Raw genomic sequence first — 17867 nt, forward strand, 5'->3', positions numbered from 1 at the left:
TTTGAAAATTATTATTATCAAGGTGTCTATAAAAACCCGTGAAGCTCCCTAGCCTCGCTGCTGTGCAGGAAGGTGCATTCAGGGAACTCTTGCTCCTTTCTCATCCGCATACCCCGTTCTTCGGCATTTCTTTCTGTTATGGTTTGAAGCTGAAATAGCCCTCTGCAGTCTGAAGTGTTGAAGACTTAGCTCCTCTCAGGCAGTTCTTGAGAGGTGACTGAGGACTCAGACATGGTCCATGGAGTAAGCCATTGGCAGATCTGCAGTTTGGTGGTACTACTATTGATCAGTGGCAGAAACTAGAAGGTAGGTCTTAGTGGGAGGAACTGGGTCACTAGAGCTGTGCCCCTGAAGAGTCCCTCTCTTTCCTTCTCTCTCTCTCTCTCTCTCTCTCTCTCTCTCTCTCTCTCTCTCTCTCTGTGTGTGTGTGTGTGTGTGTGTGTGTTTCTCCCTCCCTTCCTCCTTCCCTCCCTTCCTTCCCTTCCTCTTCTAGTCTTCTAGTATGAAGTGAGCATACTCTGATGTTCTGTTTCATCATAACCCAGAAACAGTAGACTGCTTGTGTGTCTCAGGGATTGCGTCCTGATGAGGAAGAGTGTGGGCTCACCTTTCTCATCCTCACTACCACACTTCCATCTCTTCCTTTCCCCCTTTGCTTCCTTTGTAGCAGTATTTCCCACAAATGAGTGCAGTACGCACGTGTGCCTGCTCATAAAGCCATTTTCTTCTATGGCCGGTCACCTTCCTTAGACTTGTTTCTCCCCCTTAACAGCACACCCCAAATGCCCCATGAGGGCCTAGACATCCCCGCTTCATCTTTCTGCACTTCAGAGTCATCTCTTTGTGGCTGTATCTCAGCTCACTGAGCCTCTCTCATGTGTTTGATTTCCCACTTAGCATTTTGTAACTACAGAAACTGCACGCAGAGGGAGAGGTGACGTCAGGCGTGTCTACTTCCTCATCCACAGAACAGAAACTGTTCACATGCTTTTCTTCTCACTCCTTTGATGGCTGGTGGATGTTATCTCCATGCTGCGCGCACATGTGTGTGTGTGTGTGTGCGTGTGCGTGTGCGTGTGTGTGTGTGTGTGTGTGTGCGCAGCTTTTGTCTGTGTGAGGGCTACTTCAGTTTCTCTTGTGTTTTCTGTTATGTATACCCTTTTCCCTCCTCCATAAAATTCTGATATTTTGCCCAGCAATTTTTTTCTGTGCTGAGTACTGAACCAAAATATCCTCTTTCTCTTAAAAAAAAACCTCCGAATTATTTGAATATTAAGCAACACATCAAGAAATACTCTATGAAGAAAAAAACATAAAAAAATAGTGATTTTTAAAAAGAATAGTTAAGGGAAAAAGTATGTTAATCAGAATGATAATAAAATTACAGCATACCAAATTCTATGGAGAGGACAAGGTATAGATTGAAATAAAAAAGCTTGAAACAAATGATGTAAACTGCCACCTTAAAGGGCAGAAATAGAATAACAGATGAGTAGAGATAGCAACAAAAATAAGAGAAATATAAAACACAGGGAGAAACATCAGCAAACTTAAAAGTCTCTTCTTTGAAATGATTAACAGAATTGATTGACCCCTTGCAACACTGATGAAGAAACAGAGGGGCCAAGTGTGAGCAAGTGATATCAGGAACAAAGAAGGAATACGCTGACATCTTAACACACACTCCGGGCTCTGCAGTATGGCACAGCATAGACAAACATGAGCAATGTGGTCAAGACAGGGTTAGAAGAAAATCCCGGAGAAACAACTCCCGCTAGGAGCAGAGGCTCAGGAGGGAGAGACAAGTGGACATCTGTGAATTAGAGGCCAGCCTGGTCTACAGAGCAAGTTCCAGGACAGCCAGACCTACACAGAGAAACCCTGTCTCAAAAAACAAAAACAAAAACAAAACAAAACAACCCAAAAAAACAACAAAAAAAGCAACAACAAACAAACAAAAACTCAAATGCTAACAAAAAATAAAAGATCTGAAAGTACTTTTAAATGAATTTGGTTTTTAAGAAAACATTGCTATAACTGAAAAGCTCCAGGTTTATGTCATTTTCTTGTTGAATCCTGCCCTTCATTTTAAACACAGCAGTGCTGTCTCTGCTAGGCAGTGTTCTGACACTTTGCCGCAAAGACACAGTATAACAAGGAAAAGATTGATCTTGGCCCACAGTTTCTGAGGCCTCAGCCCATGCTGACTGTGCTAAGTCAGAGCATTGTGATACAGGGTGTGGCTGTTTACCCTCAGCAGCCAGGAAGCAGAAGGAAGGAAAGGAGAGGCTGCAGATTGTGTTTTGAGGCTGTCCTAGTCCTGTCATGGGAACACTGGTATGAAGCTGCACACATCACCAGAGCACTTAGCCATACATATTTGCTCATTCAATTTCTGACAAACATGAAATAAGTTCAATGATGAAGAGAGAATGTTGGAGGAGGTCGCTTGTTCTTTCTGACCTCCCAGCTAGCTTAGACCCAAAATAATCACATAGAAACTGTATTAATTAAATCACTGCTTGGCCCATTAGCTCTAGCTTCTTATTGTCTAAGTTTTACATATTAATTTAATACATTTCTATTAATCTGTATATCACCATGAGGTCATGTCCTACCAGCAAAGTCTCAGCATGTCTATCTCTGGTAGCAGCTCCATGGCATCTCTCTGAGTCCACCTTCCTCCTCCCATGCTATAGGCCAAGCCAGTTCTTTATTCATTAGCCAGTAAAAGCGACACATAGACAGAAGGACCTCCCACACCAAGATAGATTCTGAATGGAAAATGAACTGTGGACTGTTTCCTACTCAATATGGAAGTGCTCATTAAAGACCCATCATAGACCTGAATAGAAGCAGGGAAACTATAAATTTCCAAAGCAAAAGGGAAGTATCATCAGCATTATGCTGGAATCCAGAGTAAACAAAGATCTCTTAGAAAAAACGGAAAGCACCCATCATTTACATTAGCTATCGATACACTGTTATTGTCTGAAAGCCAGCCATCAGAACAGAGGCAAGCTCTAAGCCTTGGAGCAATTCCCCCAGTGTCTGTGTCTGGCACAAGCTTTTATCCAGAATGTGTGGAGAACTCTCACGCTGCAATAGTGAAAAGATACAATCTGAGACAACTTTGCACAAAAGACTTGAAATCCACCTCATAAAAGAAGATAAAAGGAAAGCTAATGAGCATGTGAAACTGCCTGATCTTATTAGTCAGAGGGAGCCAGAAATCAAAACCACAACGAAGTTCCAACACCCGCCCACTGGCGCATTTCAGCTGAAGTGCTCCATGGAGCTCAGCCAGCAGTGGTGCAGGGCAACCCTGGGTCTCATAACTAAGACATTCGAAGGTGGAAACATAGGAGCTGGGGCTGTAGCATGATAGCAGAGTGTTCATTCATCTTCCATGCACGAGGCCCGGAGTTCAGTTCCCTGTTCTCTCTCTCTCTTTCTCTCTCTGTCTCTCTCTGTCTCTCTCTGTCTCTCTCTCTCTTTCTCTCTCTCTCTCTCTCTCTCTCTCTCTCTCTCTCTCTCTCTCTCTCTCTGTATGTATGTATCAAATACACAGCTATGTGGTTCATAAATAGCCTTATAGAGGACTGTTCATAGCAGTTTTATTAATAACCCCAAGTTGGAAACTGGAAACCGAATGTTTATAGATATGAAAACTAGAGAGGTAAATTGTGGTTGACTTCACAAGGTGAATCATGTGAAACAGCATGTGTGAATTTTACAGACACGCTTAGTGATATGTGTTTTACTGGCTGGTCCCATTTATGTGGCAGTCAAGGAGGGAAAAGACTAGTTGAGGGTGATGCAGTAGTCACCATCCAAGGGAGAGAGTGGTGTTGTATGGGGAGGCTCCGAAGGGCCTGGAAGATGCTGTCTCTTGATTGGCATGGTTCCAATAAGTATGTACACGTGCAGAAGAACTCATGGATGGGTGTTGGAGACATGACTCAGTCATTACAGTTCCTGCTGTACAAGCGTGAGGACCTGAGTTCAATTCCTAGCATCCACTGTATTACACAGCTGTAGTCACAGTGCTGGGGAGGCGGAAATAAGGATCTTTGGGACTTCCTGGCCAGCTAGTCTTTCCAAATTGGGGAGCTCTGGGTTAATCAAGAGAGTCTGTTTTTAACAAAACAAAGTGGGGGGCGGTGGAGATGGCTCAGAGGTCTCTTCCAGAGGCCCTGGGTTCATTTCTCCGCAACCACATGCTGGCTCACAACCATCTATAATAAGATCTGGTGCCCTCTCCTCGCAGGCAGAACACTGTATACATAATAAATAAATAAATCTTCTTTTTTAAGTGAAGGGCAATTAAGATGGTACTGACATTGACCCAGACCCCACATACAATCATGTGAACATGTGCACATGCACATGCCTCCCCCAAACACTTTAAAAGGCATTGAGCTGCAAACTAAAGGTGATACGTCACACATCTAACTGCGCATATGGTGTATGTATCTCAATGACAGGATCTAAAGGTCTAACTCAAACAGGGCATCTCGGCAGTTAGGCTGTATACATGAGAGTCCCTCCATTTTTCTATATAAGTTGTAAACTTTGAGGTCCTACAGGTGGCCCAACCTGTTGTCTCTTATAGACCGAGTGAGGAAAAGAATCAATGGCAAAGGACATCAGTGAGAATTCACTAGGATCTGTTCTGTGCTGGGCTCTGTGTTAAACAATTTTCAGTGTCACATGGTAAAATGCCGTGGGTCCCCAGCAGCACGGAATCTAGACAGCGCGGTGACAGACCAGAATGCAAGAGGCGAGGTGTGGAGGGCCAGCCCTGATGGCTCACAGAGGAACCGAAGAGCCTGGACATTCTTCTTGGGCCTTGATTTGAGGCCAGACCTCAGGAATCAGGTCTTTGGAGAGATGGTAAGGGTGGGGCCAGTCCTGATAGACATGTAGTTCCTTGGAGAGTTCCCTGACCAGGGTTGACATAGGGACAGAAAAATTAGTTAATGCAACAATGTACCTGCCAGCCAGTTGGTGGTGGTGCATGCCTTTAACCCCAGCACTTGGGAGGCAGAGGGAATTGGATCTCTGTGAGTTCAAGGTCAGCCTGGTCTACAAAGGGAGTTCCAGGACAGTCAGACAGAGAAACCCTGTCTAAGAAAAAAAAGTGCACCCATCATTCCCCTTCTGGCTGCCCTCTCCAAAGGCAGATCGTTGTGCTCTGCAGAGGTCACAGTCCTTGGCAGAGTTCTTGTCACTGCAGTTGTGAACTAGATGACGGGAACCAATAAAGTGATCCTAGCGCATGCCCTCCGGTTTGATGCCAGCTCAGTGGGGCAACCGCCCTCCTGCCTGCAGGGATGTCAGTTAGACCACAGGCAGGCAGGGAGCTTCTGCTTCCACCGGCCAGGTTGAAGCAGCTCACGTAATCGGGGATGAAGCATTTAAGAACAAACACAGGGATGACATGTGGAATTGGAGAACAGACTTGGTCTGTCCCCATCCAGGGGCACACATCTGGCCTCCACACTCTGAAGACAGTGCTAACACCAGCTTTACTCCCTTGTTTCAGAGGCTGACAAGGGAGGGGAGAGGCCCCTTGCTGACTTAGAATCCTTCCTGGTAGCTCTTATAAACATGCCCAGATTCCCACTGGTCTTTTTCTTATGCTTACTGGTTACTCGGGCAGTTAGTGCTGGTTCCAGTGAGTGGATATTTAACTTAGTAGGTAAAGTGCTTGCCTAACAAGCATGAGGCCCTGGGTTCGATCCCCAGCACCAGATGAGAGCAGTGTTGTAAGGCACATTTGTAATCCTGGAATTTGAGAGGTGGAGTAGGTCATCATTGAGGCTGACCTGAGTACCATGAAAAGAAAGTAAGCTCCTCAGTTCAGCGAAAGAAACATAACTGCTTAGTTGAAACTTAGGACGTATAATTAAGAAAGGACAGATGGACAGGAAAGACCTATAGGTGTTTTTATTTGAACTATGTTTGTGTTTGAAAATGTTGTTATAGGGACTCACATATACCAGGCACTGTGAGTGTTGTCGGCTGTAAAGGTATATAATCCCTGTCCTCTAGGAGGAAGGGTGGTTTGGGTTCTATACACAGAGAGATGGAGGAGAGAGAAGGCCCCTGTGTTCTCGGTTCAGGACAGATGGGGGAGGCAGTGAGGATGGAGGTGAGTCGTAACAATGAATGGACTTTCCTCTCAACCCCAGGCACAAAGTGAGGCTAGACCTTCCCGACAAGACTTGGGGAGGTCAGGGAACAACTGTCACAGCCACCCTAGCATCAAGCTAGTCAGATTTTCAGGTCACAAGCTAGAGACACCAATAAGGGAGGGTGACAGTGCTGGTTGGTGAACTGCCGCCTTGTGTATCCTGCACAGGGCCCTGAAGACCTTCTATATCACCTTCGCAGAGGAATCCTGTGACGATCCTCCTCTTGTCAGTGCTGCAAGAGTGACCTATGTGTTGGTCACAGTCACCAACAGCCCAGAGTGTGAGCCTCAGCTGAGATGGTAGCCTAGAAGGGTCATTTGATAGAGAGCAAAGGTGCACTGGGCTCCAGCTTGCATCTTGGGAACACAGGTCGGCATGACCAAAGAAGAAAGACCCCTAAGGAGCCCCGATTACAGCAGGGTTAGTGATTTCCATTCCAGATGCCTCTCCTCTAAACTCATCCTTAATGCCCCCAGTTTTCTCCACCCAATGCCCTCCTCTCAGCTCTCACCTCCTGGGTCCCAGGTTCCTCACCAGCAGAACAGCTGCAGCTTTGGGAAACAAGATCTCCAGGCACAATTTCTTTCCCATATTAAATGTATGTTGTTCTGCCTTTTGTGGACTTGAAGTAATACTAAAGACAATCAGGTCCAATAACACAGTCTTCATCTGAATGGGGAGTATATGCTGTTGAAACGCGATCTAGCTGACCAGACTCCAGATGCATGTGTCGGAGCCTGTACAGTGTATTTAAGACCCTGTGATTGGGTTCTTCCTCTTCTCTCTTACAAGAGCAGCTAAGAAGGAACTTTGCAAATGAGGATGCTGTTAGGAAAGGGACCAGGCAGCAAACATTTATTTACAAATCTGTTACTGGAAATTATCAAGGTCCATTTCAGGAGTTGATCTTTCAAATGGCCAAAGAGAATGCATTACCCATAATCATTTTCTATCCCTGATGGCTCGGAAATGAAAAGCAGACTCTTCATTGGACATGAAAGCAGGGGAAATTAGGAAGTAATATATTCAATTGTAGAAGCCCTTTGCCAAGACTGTATTGATTTCATGTTCTGACAACTTTAGTTAAGCCTCCATGGGGAAACACTTTTGAAGCAGGTCCCATCTAAGATATGTGTGTTCCTACCATTTGGGGCTGGATGGAAGTGGTTATATGGGGATGGGCTTAGTTTTCTCTTTGTGACCAACCTGTTCATACTGTTTGTGGGAGAGCGTGGGCTGCAAAGATCCTAGCAGGACTGTCACAGCCGTGTTGGGAGAGGCTGGCTGTCTCTGCTGAACCCACTGTTCCTATTTCTCTGCTTCCAACCTGTGTATCTACCTCTAATCCTAGCACCCATCTTCAGTGCCCAATTGTTCCACCCAGCCATTGTTCTGGTCAGGCACTCAGACTTGTGCTAGGTGCTGCAGTCACACAATCAGAGCAGTGCTCACGCTCCAGTACTGAAGACTTCCTGGGATGGATGTGCCATCTGGGTGGGAGGGTAGAGGAGAACGCCGAAAACACCGAGAAGACCACATCTGGGGAGAGAAGATGCCGGAGGCTTCTAGGAGGAGGTGGAACCTTGAAGCCAGGAGGAGGGAGCAGAGGAAGAAGACATGTGGATAGAGAGACTTGCATGTGGAAATATCTGGACCTGGGGTTGGGCATTTAAAGTTCATTTGGTGGTAGAGTGCTGGTCTAGCATTTACAAGGTGCTGAGGCATTCCCTAGAGGTGGAGGGTCAGAAGTTCGAGGCCATCTTGTGATACTAGAAGGTTTGAGGTTGACCTTGGAGACATGAGACCCTGTTTTAAAAAAAAAATATGTCTGAAGAAGAGAAGGAAGCATGTGTCTTAGAACCGGACATAAATCTGGGTAGAGGGAAACCATGTGTGTGTGTACAGACATAGGTATGTGTATGCATGAGTGTATGTGTGTGTATACAGACATAGGTATGTGTATGCATGAGTGTATGTGTGTGTGTACAGACATAGGTATGTGTATGCATGAGTGTATGTGTGTGTGTACAGACATAGGTATGTGTATGCATGAGTGTATGTGTGTGTGTACAGACATAGGTATGTGTATGCATGAGTGTATGTGTGTGTGTGTGCATCTAAGCTCACTTTTTTTTCTTTTTTTCATCGTTTCACTCTGTAGTCAGGATGGCCTGGAACCCATTGTGTGGCCAAGGCTGTCCTCAAACTTGTAGCAATCTCCCTTCCTGCTGCCTCATCTGAGATTACAGGTATGAGATACCAGATTTGAGTCCACGCCTATGGAGTGCACACTCTCCCAGGCACTCCTGGCAAGATGGTGCCTTTGATGTTGTGGGCAGAGCAACAGACTTCTGCATGAGTAATGGCGCGGGTCTAAGCCACATCCCTGACCATCTGAGGACAAGGTGCCAGACAGCCATAGTCCTTGGAACCAGAAACGCCTGTGTGCCATTATGACATCTACTCTGTGTTTCTCTCGGAACACATGTCAATTCCAGCCTTGCACCTCAGGGCACTCCCCTAGGTAAGGCTGCCACATTGTGAGAGAAGGTTTCTGGTGCAACAGGAGCTGGTGCAGGGATAGGGTCAGGCAGGGGTCTGCACACAGAGGAGGAAAGAGCAAGGTAGCAGAGAAGAGTGCCCTGGGAAGGAAACTGCCCTATCGCATCACCTGGGGATTTAGAACCCAACCAGGAACCATAGCTCCTCTTGGAGCCAGGAGCAATTTGGGGGGGATAGTTAGTCTGTGTAAAAGGGCTCTCCTAAGGGCAGCGTGACAGCTCGGGGGGCAAGGGAACTTGCTGCCTAGCTTGAAGATCTGAGTTCGAGTCCTAGAAACCCACATAGTGGAAGGAGAGGACCAACTCCCTCCACAAGTGACTATGCCCACCTCCCAAAGAACCCCAGTACGGTTCTCCAGAGGAATAGAACCAATAAACTGTATGTATGATTAAAAGGGAGGATGTATTGCATTGGCTTCCATGCTCACAGTGGAGTTTTGTCTGCTGGAGAACTTTGGAAGCTGAGAGTCATTAGCTGTAAGCCCAAGAAGCTAGACACTTTACAAAAAGAGACCCCTCCAGACCGTGAGCAAGTGATTGAGCTGGGGACCCAGTCAGAAACAGAGGTGTGGAACTGACAAGAGGAATTAGATTACCTGCCTGGCTGAAGAACTTGGTGGGCACGGGGCACAAGGGCTAGGAGAAGTCCTGGGGAAGCTGCCGTAGGAACCTTAAAATGGGTTGTTGGGAAGAAGAAAGGCAAAAAGTACCCTGCAACTTTTGGAGATGTGGAGAAAAACCAGAGTTGAGATGGGAAAAGGGAATTTTCAGGTCAGGAGAACTTGGCAAACAGGAACTAGGCATCCGCTCATCCAATCCATTGTTCCCTTGGGCCTGGCAAAGTGCTAGAGTTGAAGAGCCCATGCTCCCACTGACTGGGTCAGGAAGGGACCAGGATGCCCCTATAATGCTCAGAAGAGGGAGACTATCAGCCACAATGCTGGCCCGCAGTGGTTTATCTAAATGTGGTCTTGTTCTCTCACAATAGGAAAACAAAGGCAGCCAGCCAGAGCCCCACTGTGGTTCCATGGCCAAAGCCCAACAGTGCTCTTGCTGTGGCTCTGTGGCTCTTACCGTCCTTCCTCTCTGCTCCCATGATGTGAGTTAAATTGTTTCCAGCAGAAGGGTATGTTCAAGTCCTTATCCTCAGGACCCATGAATGCCAACTTAATTGGAAAAGGGGTCTGTGTAGCTATAACCAAGTTATAACTGAGGAAGTCATCCTGGAGAGCAGTGGCCTTACTCCAATATGCCTGATGCCCTCAGAAAAGGGGAGAAGCACAGACCAGATGCATGGAAGGAGGCTTGTAGCAATGGCCACCAAAATTAGAGCCATACAGTGGCAGGCCAAGGAAGACCAGAGAGCCGGCCACCGCCTGAGGTTGAGCGTGGCAAGGCAGCATGCTTGGACAGGGCGGGGTCTGCTGACACCTTGGCTTGGGACCAGACCTCTAGAGTGGGGAGAACATCTGCCTCTGTTGTTTCGGGCCCCAGAGACTGTGGTCATTTGGTCCAGGAGCCTCCAGAGGCCAGCCAAGCTCTGTAGCCCAGTTTTTCACCATCCTCTCAGCTGTGTGGTGGCTGGGGTTGCAGACCGGGAGAGGACAGAGAAGAAAGCAGGCACCTACCTGGGTGGGGTCTTTTTAACAGGGAAGTGGTGGCTGGCCTTGGACGCTGTGTGTCCAACCCTAGTGACAGAAGTACTTTCTAGAAAATCGTCTTCTATATACAAATGTGCATATGCACATACACACATATATGGAATAATATAGTGCATATTTTTTAAATTTACTAATCTCAGGTATTTGGTCACTGGGTTTCAACAAATGCTTGTGCTCAAATAGCTCTCACCAAAACTAGATGCAGAATACGCCCATCACCCCAGAGGGCCCCTTCAAGCCACTCTGTCATCTGTCAATCTCTCCTCCCAAACAGGTCCTGGAAAGTTCTGATCTTTTCTCTGCTATCGATTCATGGAACCATCGCTTGCTTCTTCACTTTGCATAATTTATTGCACACACAATAATAAGCCTTTTGATTCTGGCTTCTGTCACTTTGCAAAGTGCTTCTGAGATCATGCAGCTGTGGCTCTGTGTGTGTGGTTGTTCCTTTTTGCTACAGAGTAGTATTTCTTTAGAAGGGTCTATACAGTCTGTTTGCCCAGTAACGGATTGCTAGACATATGGATTGATACCTGTTTGGTGGACATTTTCTTACAAATCTTTACATAGACAGCTGTCTTTGATTCATCTGTATAAACACCTCAGAGTGGAACCACTGGCTTCCCTGGTGGCTATGTGCTGAATTTCTTAAGGAACTACCAGACTGTTTCCAAAGTGGCCACGGCATCTTGTGCCCACCAGCAATGATTGCCGGCTGCCAGGCATCCTGGCTCACCCTCAGATTGCCAGTCTTACTCATCGTTGCCATAGTGGGTATGAAGTGGCATCCCACTGTGGTCTTGATTTGCATTTCTCAAACCATCTTTGTGTGTTTATTTTCCATGTCAGATACAGATGGGTGAAGAGTCTGCTCACAGGTTTTGCCATGTGTTTAAGTGGGTTTTCCTTTTTCACGGTGTGTTTTATGTCTGTGCTTCCTTTCCCACGCATTTCTGTTGCTGCCCTTGTGTTTATGCCTGTGCTTAGATAGCTTTGTAAAAGCCCATCATACATGCACTTTGCAAACATTTACGCTGATCCATTACCTGACCTTAAAAGAGCAGTGTGCTGCAAGAGGAAAGAACTTATTAAAGCTTTGCATATCATAGCTCCTGGGCTTTTTGTCTAACACAATGTGGCTAAGGTTTTCCTCCAGTGGTTGCTAAATCCTTATGAGTTTAGCTCTAACATTCAGGCCGACCCCTAGCTTTGGCACAGAGTGTGAAGTAAGGGTTGAGGTTTGTTTGGGTTTGTATGTGGGTGTGCACTTATCCTGGTAGAATTTGTTTCTTTCCCGTCTTCGACCGTAGGTGTGTGGCTGTATTCCTGGACTCCCTGCCTTGTCCCGTTCCTCTGTACCTTTAGCCTTATCCCAATTACACACCGCTGTGTTTACCTTAGCTTTATCAAAGTCTTTCAATCAGATCACGTGACTCTTCCAAGGTTTTTCTTTCTCAAAACTGCCTTTGGCTACTCTAGGTTTTCTGTTGTCCGGTAGCCTTTGTACCCATCTCACAAATTTCTACCAAAGCCAAAAGTCTGCTGGAATTTTGATGGGCGTGGAAGAAGTGACCCTGCAGCGAAACAAGGGTTTCCCACCTGTGAACACAGTAGCTCCGCCTTTAATTTAGGGAACTTTGTAAATTTCTCTGTGCAATATCTTTTGGGATTTGTATATAAATTTTACATGTTTTATAAGTTCTTAATGTTTCTGATGTTGCCATGATATTTTTAAAAGATTTATTTTATTTTTATTTATGTATATGTGCCTGTGTGTATACCACATGCATGCAGTACCTGTGGAGGCCAGAAGAGGGTGCTGGATCTCCTGGAGCTGGAGTTACAGGCTGTTGTGAGCGTCCCTGTATGGGTTCAAAGATCCGAATTTGGATCCCCTGAGAGAGGAGCAAATCCTCTTAATAACTGAGCTGTCTCTCTGACCCCATAATGGGATTTTTTAAAGTATTGCTCTTGAACCTTGTGACTCACTTGATTCACTTATAAGGTCTAAGACCTTTATTATATATTCCTTGGCATTTCTTTATAGATGAACATGTATTTTTTTAATATAAGACTTATTGCTTTCATTTCTTTTTCTTGCCTTATTACCCTGTCTAGCTCCTCTAGCTCCATGTGAAGAAGAATGCCATCCTTTCCAGAAGGAAAAAAAACCCATTTATTCTTTCACCATTCAATATGATGTTAGCTGAGGGTTTTTTTTTCCGTTTATTTATTAAAGATTTCTGAAAAAAAAAAAGATTTCTGTCTCTTCCCCGCCACCGCCTCCCATTTCCCTCCCCCTCCCCCAATCCAGTCCCCCTCCCTCATCAGCCCAAAGAGCTATCAGGGTTCCCTGCCCTGTGGAAAGTCCAAGGACCACCCACCTCCATCCAGGTCTAGTAAGGTGAGCATCCAAACTGCCTAGGCTCCCACAAAGCCAGTACGTGCAGTAGGATCAAAAACCCATTGCCATTGTTCTTGAGTTCTCAGTAGTCCTCATTGTCCGCTATGTTCAGCAAGTCCGGTTTTATCCCAGGCTTTTTCAGACCCAGGCCAGCTGGCCTTGGTGAGTTCCCAGTAGAACATCCCCATTGTCTCAGTGTGTGGGTGCACCCCTCGCGGTCCTGAGTTCCTTGCTCGTGCTCTCTCTCCTTCTGCTCCTGATTTGGACCTTGAGATTTCTGTCCGGTGCTCCAATGTGGGACTCTGTCTCGTCTCCTTTCATCGCCTGATGAAGGTTAATATTCAAGAGGATGCCTGTATGTTTTTCTTTGGGTTCTCCTTATTTAGCTTCTCTAGAATCACTAATTATAGGCTCAATGTCCTTTGTTTATGGCTAGAAACCAAATATGAGTGAGTACATCCCATGTTCCTTTTTTTGGGTCTGGCTTACCTCACTCAGGATAGTGTTTTCTATTTCCATCCATTTGTATGCAAAATTCAAGAAGTCCTTGTTTTTTACTGCTGAGTAGTACTCTAATATGTATACATTCCATACTTTCATCATCCATTCTTCCATTGAAGGGCATCTAGGTTGTTTCCAGGTTCTGGCTATTACAAACAATGCTGCTATGAACATAGTAGAGCATATACTTTTGTTGTATGATAGGGCCTCTCTTGGGTATATTCCCAAGAGTGGTATTGCTGGGTCCAGGGGTAGGTTGATCCCTAATTTCCTGAGAAACCGCCACACTGCTTTCCAAAGTGGTTGCACAAGTTTGCATTCCCACCAGCAATGGATGAGTGTACCCCTTTCTCCACAACCTCTCCAGCAAAGGCTATCATTGGCATTTTTTGATTTTAGCCATTCTGACAGGTGTAAGATGGTATCTTAAAGTTGTCTTGATTTGCATTTCCCTGATCGCTAAGGAGGTTGAGCATGACCTTAAGTGTCTTTTGGCCATTTGAACTTCTTCTGTTGAGAATTTTCTGTTCAGTTCAGTGCCCCATTTTATAATTGGGTTGATTACCCTTTTATGGTCTAGTTTCTTGAGTTCTTTATATATTTTGGAGATCAGACCTTTGTCAGTTGCGGGGTTGGTGAAGATCTTCTCCCAGTCAGTGGGTTGCCTTTGTGTTTTAGGGTATTTTTTATTATGGATCATCTATAAGGAATGGTTTCTAGCTGGCTATAGTGCTGCTGAGATCCATTCTAGAAATGAAAGGGGGATGGGTACGCTCATCTAGTGCCAGGATGGCCTTTCTCCCAGCCCGTTGTTGCTCTGTACGTTGACTGCGCTCTCGTGTCTTTTCATTAGACACTTGAAGAATGGCCTGCTGTTTACAGGTGTGGTCACCTGTGGTAACATGAGCCCTACAAGTGGGAGGGGTAGGGTTTCAGATACTTTCCCTTGCTCCATTAAGAGGCAGAGCGGGAATTTTGGAGTCTGTTTGTCCAGTTCCAACTCCACTCTGCAATGTTAGGCAAACCATTCAGCCTCTCTGAGTCACGATTTCAGCCTGTGACATGAAAATATCAGCAAATGTCGAACGCTTCTGAAGATTAAATAAGTGAGCAAATAAAATTAAATGCTTAAAACAATGCCTGTTGCCTGGATGCCCCTAGTTTAAACTCAGGTTTCCAGTAGCTATTTATGGTCGCAGAAAAAGGGCAACTGTCCCTTTAAAAGTCTTAAACCTCCCACAAAGGTGCTTAGGAGGAGGGTTGATTTCTTTTGTATTGTACCATTGCTAGTGTAGTAAAGACTCTTCAACACTCCCGCAGTGCAGACTGCAGACTAGCTGTTACACCTGTGGGCAGTGACATTCTCAGAGCTGATGCCAGCATGCTGGGGGGGAGGGGGGCTTGGAGGACCCGCTGCTCCCTGGATCCTCCTCTTTCTCCTTTTTCTCACGCTCTTTGAGGAGGCAAAGACGTCTCCAGGGCCTTTCCAGTCACTTAGCTGTCCCTGGTGTTCTGCTGGTCAGACCAGTGAAAAGCTTTGTCCCCATATTACTCTGTTTGGGCCATCTGCATGGTGGCTTGTTCTTCCCACCGCCTTGCGTGCACTCTTCAGGAGAGCTGAGCCCTGGCATTATCCTGTAAGACGATAGGTGAGCGCTGTTTCCATACTATCTTCAGGAACTTGCAGCAACTGCCAGAGTTTCCGTGAATGCCCCACCACGGGGTCGAGAGTCACCAGTCTCTGCCCCGCCTTGTCAGTTTGAACAGTGACACCTGTCCAGGAAGATACGGATTCAGGAAGCATCCGTGCCAACACTGTCTGTCCATTCCCTGACTGTTATGATGCCCAGTTAGAGGTGGAGCTGGAGAGTCACGTGACATGGCCCTCCTGACTGTGCCCGCTGCCCCGGGTCCTCATGTTGAATTATACATGGCAGAGGCTCTCTGCAGATCTGTTTTTCCGCGAGCGCACAAAGCACCATTGGAGGAGGTATCTGACAGAGAGAGCTTCAGGCCCTGAAGAGGCGAAGCCACCACAAAGTTGGTTACTTTCCAGCTGAGAGGCCTGTCAGCTTGGGGGTGACACAAATGGGAAGTTGATACATCAAGTGTAACTTTCTGTTTGAGTCTTAGTTCCTTGAGAACACACACACAGTCACTAAAAGTTTGATATCAAATCATTCAGTCTTCGAAACAAAGAAAGAGGAGGAGGAACAAAGTAAAGGTCAGCAGCGCCAAATTTAACTGAGGTCTCTGGTTAGATAAGAGGTGCCTCGGGCTCCATGCCCAGGAGACCCGCTGCTTGGTGGGTACCAGTGAAGCAATCCACATGACAGGCTGTGGCTCCTGTCTCCGTGACTGTTCATTTCTCATGTCATCAGACACTGAACACAAAAGGAAGCACCCGATGGCAGTGGCAGCAAGGACACTGAGTACTGCACCTCAGCAGTCAGCTTGTCGCCCATGGCTGAACCTACTACTATCACTTGCTAAATGGACTTAGTTCATTGTATATATGCTTCCTGAGCAAGCGAAATTATAGGTCTTTACCACCAGGCCCACCTCAAATTTCTCCTTGAACATGTGTTGCCTCCTAGGTATCAGGTATAACTAGACACCATACCTGATATGTGAGGACTTAACATATACACACACACACACACACACACTTATGCACACATATGCACATACACACATACATAAAAACTCATATATACACATGCACACATACACACACATGCACACACTCATGTACACATACATACACATATATAAACACTCATATACACACGTGCACACATACATACACACACACACACAGACCGGACTTCCTGGATACCACCAGGACATTCATTCTGCTCACAAGTTGCTCTCACCGGTCATGCATCCAGCCTCTCAGTGACTGCGCAATGCCCACGTGTATGTTGTATGGACCCATTGGATATTTGCTGGGTTGGTTGGTAAAGGCCTCTAAGCCTGGGTACTTGGGAGGCTGGGGCAGGATCACCAGTTTAAGCCCACCAGACAACTCAGTGAGGTTCTGTCTCAGGATATGAAATTAGAGGAGGGTGCTATTGGGTAGTATCATTCAGTCCACGGTAGAGTGCTTGGCTTGTATGCCAGAAGCCCCAGCACCTCCCTCTCTCTCAAACACCCACACTGCCCCCCCCAAAAAACCAAGAAAACAAAATAAAAAGGAAATTTTTGAGTTCACTTTTCTCCAAATATTCCTCATGGATATTTTCTCCCCTCCCTTGCCAGGTGGTAACCAAGAAAGGGGATTTCTTCAGTGCCTGGAACTCCTGCATGCACCATATCACCTTACTGTCTCTGGCACACATCCACAGAGGTGAGTTGGCTCTTGATGAACGCTCATGGTTGGGTGACTCAGAGCCCTGAAGGCCACAGGGGAACATAACTCTGTAGAAGGGAAGTCTTGCCACCAGTCTGAGCCTCCTGCTAGATCTAGGGCCCTGAGTACCTTCAAGAGACTGTTGTAACTCAGCTCCCTACTTATCAGGAAAACTACCCAGGCAGATAGCCCACCAGGACCCACTAGCCAGAGAGGCATTAGTTTGTACATCAATTCCCCCAGGCCCTTGTCCAACCACATCTGGAACTCCTGAACAAATCTACATATACAAAACCAAAGCATACCGGATAAAAGGCCCCTGTCTGAAGAGGTCTGACCTTTGTCACAGCTGCTTAAACCTAGTCCTCAAATGAGGCAGCTGTGTCAATCCAAGTCCCTGATTCTCAACCCAGGACAGTTTTACCCTCAAGGGAGGTTTGGCCATGTTTGAAGATGTCTGGAATGTTGGATGCAGACAGTGTTATTGGTGGATGGTAGGTAGAGGCTAGACTAGCATTAAATGTCCTCTAAGTTACAGGCCGGTCTCCTACAGTCTAGTACGTAAATAACTCTGAGACTAAGAATACTCATTTTGGTCTAAAGAGACTAAAATAACACAAGAAAATGAAAAAAAATTGGATCCACGACTTCATGTCAGTGGAATTATTTAATATCGAAAATCATCTAGTTTACAACATGATGTCACTGTGTGAGGGAAAGGTACTAAAAGAGAAAGGCCAGGCTCTCACTGAGCCTGCTGGCTGTGTGGGAGACGTCTATCACATGGGGCCGCTGATGGTTATATAGAGCAGGGCCAGGCTGGTCCCCCAGCACGGCTGCAGGGGCCTGGCTCTTGGTGCCTCTTTTCTGTGGGTCTGTTAAAAGGCAGGGCAAGGTATTGTGGCCAACAACCAAGGAATGAATATGTTTGACTAAACTTCCAGTCTGCCTACCACTCACTCTCTCTCTCCAACCAGCATGTGCCAAAAAAAACAAAAAACAAAAAAAAGAAACCAAGAGTGTGCTGTGGGATTCTGTGCCATGTTCCAGTAGCTTCAGGGATGCCCAGCATCGTCACTCAGAGCTGAACTAGAGGGAATGGTTTCAGCTCACATGAAGCCTGGCTGCTTCCCTTCCTCCGACGTCCAGCTCTGGGAACTCTGTGTTAGAGTGTCATCCTTCAGGGCT

At 46.2% G+C, this 17867-nt stretch overlaps 1 protein-coding gene across 1 annotated transcript in view; it reads left to right on the forward strand.

The window, feature by feature from the left end:
* Acoxl (acyl-CoA oxidase like) overlaps positions 1-17867 on the forward strand; it is a 283810-nt gene that overhangs the window by 214533 nt on the left and 51410 nt on the right. Inside the window, exon 16 of the mRNA XM_075962688.1 lies at positions 16589-16676. Within this exon, the coding sequence (XP_075818803.1) occupies positions 16589-16676 (88 nt within the window). The remainder of the gene's footprint in view (positions 1-16588; positions 16677-17867) is intronic.

Source organism: Microtus pennsylvanicus, chromosome 2 (assembly GCF_037038515.1).
Source record: "Microtus pennsylvanicus isolate mMicPen1 chromosome 2, mMicPen1.hap1, whole genome shotgun sequence".
In the NCBI taxonomy this organism is placed as follows: Eukaryota; Metazoa; Chordata; class Mammalia; order Rodentia; family Cricetidae; genus Microtus; species Microtus pennsylvanicus.